Here is a 4,811-nt window from a genome sequence, read left to right as displayed (position 1 = left end):
ATTTAGTAGAAGGCTATGTATATATATGTTCAGAATTTATACGTTTCAATGTGAAACGTATTGGGGCTACTAAGTTCTGAGCACAGACGTGTCCAAAAAAGCCATAGAGAGATTACTGTGTTTCTATTGGCTGTACAACGCATGATGGTGTCGATAGAGCTCACTGACGTTTCAACACAGTAAAGTATGTGACATGTCCTCAAAATCACAAACTTTACGCATGCAGCTCTGTTTGTAATACATGCAGGGGAAAGTTTTGTATCTAGAATTAAGTATAGAAAGGCAAACGTTTGCGAAGTTTTGATCAAACTCGATAGATACATTACATAACAATACGAAAGCAAAGATGACTTCTGGTAACAACAACGTTCTGGTATACGGCGGAAAGGGTGCTCTGGGATCAGCCCTTGTGGCCTACCTACAGAAGCAACAGATGGTATGCAATGTCAATACATATCAATGTATGTACGTGTGAGGTGGCTGTTTAGTGCATAGTTTGTGTAAGTATGCGATGTCAGTTCGATTCTGTGTCTCCAGCTTTTAAATGGGTGTCCAAGGAGTATGGTTGTGTTCCATCTCGAAGTCGTGATTTAGCCGACAGAGCTACCACTCGTGCATCGCGTCAAGGCTTGAGCACGCGTCTATATGATTTATCAATATCACTTTCAATTCTATATCGTGGATGTACGTGTAAGCGTTTATTATCAATAGAAGCATTTATAAGGCATTTATATATGTATGTTATTTATATATATATATATATATATATATATATATATATATATATACGTAGTAGAATTAGCTGTCGTGGTCGGGATGTGGTCTGTGTAATTATCTCTACCAGTTTAATACCTTGGGGGGACCATTTTACATTCAACTATCTAATCGTTATATGAGTTTGTATTTTGTCTGTACTAATCTGATCAAATGTCCTGTAGTTCTTCCCGTGGATGTGATTGTGCCATACATTTGCGCTGTAGTATGTTGTAACCATAGAGCGTAGTATTTGCTGTAAGTATACTCGAATAGTATTGACAAGTACACGCCGACGCCCCTGTTTCGAGGTCTTTTCCTCTACCACATCTTGTTGCTTGTACGAATGCCCACTGTGTAGAAGTCACATAACACCCTAATAATACTATATGAGCCGTAAAGTTGGGAAGCTGGACGTTAATTTAAGAATGTTGAAGCATTTATGAGGAAATATATATATTTATCAAATATTCATTCAATTTGATTACTTGTTCAATCAAACAGCGAGTGGTATCTGTCGACATCATGCCCAACGAAGACTGCAAGGACAATGTGTTGGTCGATCCCTCTATGGACCTGCAACCGCAAGGATATGATATTGAGAAGAAGGTCGGTCAGGTCCTGGGTGAGGAGAAGCTGAGTGCCATATACTGCGTTGCCGGTGGATGGGTATGTGCTTGCTTGTTGTACGAGCTTTTGTATGTCCTGTCCTGTTTTTTATTCTGTCCTGTACCGGTACAGAATCTGGTCTATCTAGTACACACGCCACCTAGTAATACAGAGTCAAACAGCTTGCTGTGCATGTATACGGCAATCAATAGTGATTCTAAAGTTGACGATATGAACCCATTGTCGGTTGTTGTAGCTTTTGTTGATAGTCAGCAAAAATCACGTTCCGAGTTCGTCATTGCTCGCAGTACTAGTATATTTCCTGTTGTTATGTGTAATTATTTTGCTGAGCTCTATGCGCAAACGACATACTATGCATGCGAACCAGAGGGCATGGCTTAGAAGTTAAAATGTGTTTATAACGTACCGCTAGTCAGAGGTTTGTTCCGCATGTCACCTACTTGGTTGATGTTCTATAACAATTCAATCGGGTGTCGATCAGGTTATCTCTAGCGCAGGAATTGCTGCCCACACTGAATTCGTGTGTAGATATCCGCACCTCGGATGTGTCGTATGCAAATGTATTCACTCGTACTGTATTTCTTTTGCAATATGTAGGCTGGAGGAAACGCCAACGACGATGACATGCTGAAGAACGCTGAGCTTATGATCAAACAGAGTCTCTACACATCATTAATATCTGCCCGCCTGGCAGCTAAGTTCTTGGCCCCCAATGGATTGGTGGTGTTGACTGGCGCAAAGGCTTCTCTTGGAGGTATGATGCTTACACAGTGTTGAGATACAACTACCTGTGTCGTGGTCATGGGTGGAACTGGTCTTTGGTGTCTTTGGCGATAATTATTAGAAATGAAAGTGCATTCTTTGTTGTTGTTTTTTTTCTTATCATAAATTTTATTTGTTAGCTAGTAGCCTTTTAAAATGTACACTTGTTCAACAAATCCGGAAATGACCAAAATTTAGTTCCTTCGCCATGTGGGATATTTATATGTCGTATATCTGTGTGTGCCCATCTATGACCCGATTCACTTCGATCAACCTTTATTGGATGTTCGGTATCGCGTTGTCTTTCATCCGCCCGGTGAAACACAACCCATACCCATTTATATACAGCAAATTAATTTGTGTCGGTTTACTGTCTTGTGCTTGCCCGTGTGTTCTAAACGTTTACTGTATACCTACAGGTACATCGTTCATGATGGGCTATGGAGCTACAAAGGCCGCAGTTCATCAGCTGACTCAGTCTATGGCGGCTGCGAACAACGGACTACCTGAGAACACCACCACTCTGGCCATTGCTCCGTAAGTATCTTCTACGAATTTTAACTTCGCTCGTGGATGTGTCACAAATAGTTGTATATACAACGACCAACTGAATCTTTAACTTGGTTGGATATGTGACCCTAAGTTACGATGGTAAAGTTGCTTCAGTATTTATGGATATGTGTGTTGTTTACATCATACTCAGAGTGTGTACTATTTTATCTGATCACTTTGTTCTCTCGATTTGTATGATGTTGTTGTTTACATCGTTGTCGCTTTGTGATATAATGTCAATGACTAGGACGAAAACCGCATGTGTCGAATACCATAAGATGTGAATGTGCTTCTTCAGCTGCCAACAATAGTATACCTGTAGGCCACACTGTTGAGAGCTTTGAGGTGCTACATACTTCAAGATACTTGATTATATTGGCGAACGTACTTGTAGTAAACGAGTGTTTAGAGTATCAATAAGTTGCGATTTCCGTGCTTTTGTATCTCAGACCGGTGCCCATTGCCTTCATTAACGTACATAGTGTGTATTCTCTATTCTGTATATGTGAGTTTTAACACTCCATACAATTTGTCCTGTGCAGCGTGACCTTGGACACTCCCATGAATCGTAAGTTCATGGCAGACGCCGACTTCACCACATGGACGTCACTGGAGTTTGTATGTGAGCTGCTACACGAATGGTCGACGGCTGCTGCGGATAGACCCGAGTCTGGCTCAATCGTACAGCTCATCACAAAAGACAATGAAACACGATGTGAAGTTTAGTTGGTATAAATAAATTTTATCGAAATATTTTAGTATGCTTATGTACGAGTACAAAAATTCAGGTTATTCTTATACGATGAGCAGTATTACTATATGTTATCGGCTAGTATGGTTGCCCCCAAGTCTGGCATACATGTACATCTCCTTGGAGATCAAGAAAAGGGTTTGAGATTCAAGCATATAAATTCTACAGCCACAACAAAGCACGACCTGAGTTTCTGTAAAAAGATTCAAAATAAACTGGTATACGAACCCATCTGGCGCACTCTAAATTCGATTCTCGAAATAGCACTACAAGAGCTCATAGCCTACTAAATTGAACAAGCCGGACATGCTGTCGGAGTATGACGCAAATTGGGGGCTTAACAAAATTATAAACCCCTGGAACCCAGTCTATCTATAGGGCTGATTATATCAAAAACATACTAATATACAAATAAATAGCTTATAATCGTCTATTTGTGCACAACTTATCGAGATAGTTTTTTGTGATGTGGCTACATGTAGCCGTCGAACGGGTGCTGTCCATAATGGCAATAAGGTGTCCTTCTTTCGTATTCTACCCCTGAAAGACCTCCCGAAGCCGCGCTCTAATAAGGCCAGCAATTAGCCAGAAGAAAAGTGGAAGTGGACAACCTGATGCATCACAAGTGGATAAAAGCATGCTTCCGCTTCTTCAAGCCAACTGGACTATTGAGCGCTGCACAGGTTGGAAAACAGTTCCGAAGAAATAGCGGAGTAGTTGCAATCTAGTAGGTATGCCAGCATTGCAAATGATAATCCGGACATGATAATAATAGATGACAACTCTGACGACGAGGATGACGACGAAGGCGATGATCCTGGCATAGAAAATATGACCATAATACTTGGCAATATGCTTGGGGAAGATCCTGGAAGTGTTGAACCGCAGGTATCAAACACACCATATATTTCACAGCAGAGTATCACCTTTGCCACCCCATAAAGTAATTCAACTAGTGTATCCAACAATCTTGCAACTTCACATGTAAACAGTAACAATGGGACTAATGATTGTGCTGATCAAGGTGGCGCAACTCCGCATTCTAATACAAACGCAGCAAATAATGAGACGCCTCACAACATAACCGGCGGACAATAAGGTACACGAACGGAAAACAGGGGCAGGAAACCACTAAAAGGGGGCTTGTCACAGGAGACTTTCTTCACTTTATCTCATACACTAAGATCACTGGCTAGCTGCATACGTTATCTCCTCGAAGAGTTGGGATTCTTGTTTGTGTTACCAGGAAGACTCAACAACGACCCCATAGAAATGAGTTTTTCTGTGGCGCGAGCTATGGCTGGTGGAAATAGACACCTGGATATCACCGCATATCTTTATGCACAACGCACACTCTTAATCG

General features: G+C 41.2%; 2 protein-coding genes across 2 annotated transcripts; both read left to right on the top strand.

The window, feature by feature from the left end:
- The first annotated feature begins 223 nt into the window (after positions 1 to 223).
- SARC_10628 (hypothetical protein) lies at positions 224 to 3,450 on the top strand. Its single transcript, XM_014295324.1, has 5 exons — positions 224 to 436; positions 1,258 to 1,422; positions 1,981 to 2,137; positions 2,565 to 2,682; positions 3,240 to 3,450. Exons 1-5 carry the CDS (start codon positions 347 to 349, stop codon positions 3,421 to 3,423), a joined length of 714 nt encoding a protein of 237 aa, XP_014150799.1. The 5' UTR covers positions 224 to 346; the 3' UTR covers positions 3,424 to 3,450.
- Positions 3,451 to 4,210: 760 nt separating this feature from the next.
- On the top strand, positions 4,211 to 4,390 carry SARC_10627 (hypothetical protein; the record flags this gene model as incomplete). The annotated part of the gene is made up of 1 exon (XM_014295323.1): positions 4,211 to 4,390. The coding sequence occupies one exon, from the start codon at positions 4,211 to 4,213 to the stop codon at positions 4,388 to 4,390; it is 180 nt and encodes a 59-aa protein (XP_014150798.1).
- Positions 4,391 to 4,811: the final 421 nt, after the last annotated feature.

Source organism: Sphaeroforma arctica (assembly GCF_001186125.1).
Source record: "Sphaeroforma arctica JP610 unplaced genomic scaffold supercont1.1329, whole genome shotgun sequence".
Lineage (NCBI taxonomy): Eukaryota > Ichthyosporea > Ichthyophonida > Sphaeroforma > Sphaeroforma arctica.
The sequence above is the reverse complement of the archived record's forward strand: the minus strand, read 5'-3'. Positions and strand labels throughout refer to the sequence as shown.

Coding starts and splice junctions, on each gene's coding strand:
- SARC_10628 (XM_014295324.1), top strand. CDS start 347: ATGACTTCTGGTAACAACAACGTTCTGGTATACGGCGGAAAGGGTGCT. Junction 437..1,257: donor ACCTACAGAAGCAACAGATG/GTATGCAATGTC, acceptor TCAATCAAACAG/CGAGTGGTATCTGTCGACAT. Junction 2,138..2,564: donor CGCAAAGGCTTCTCTTGGAG/GTATGATGCTTA, acceptor GTATACCTACAG/GTACATCGTTCATGATGGGC.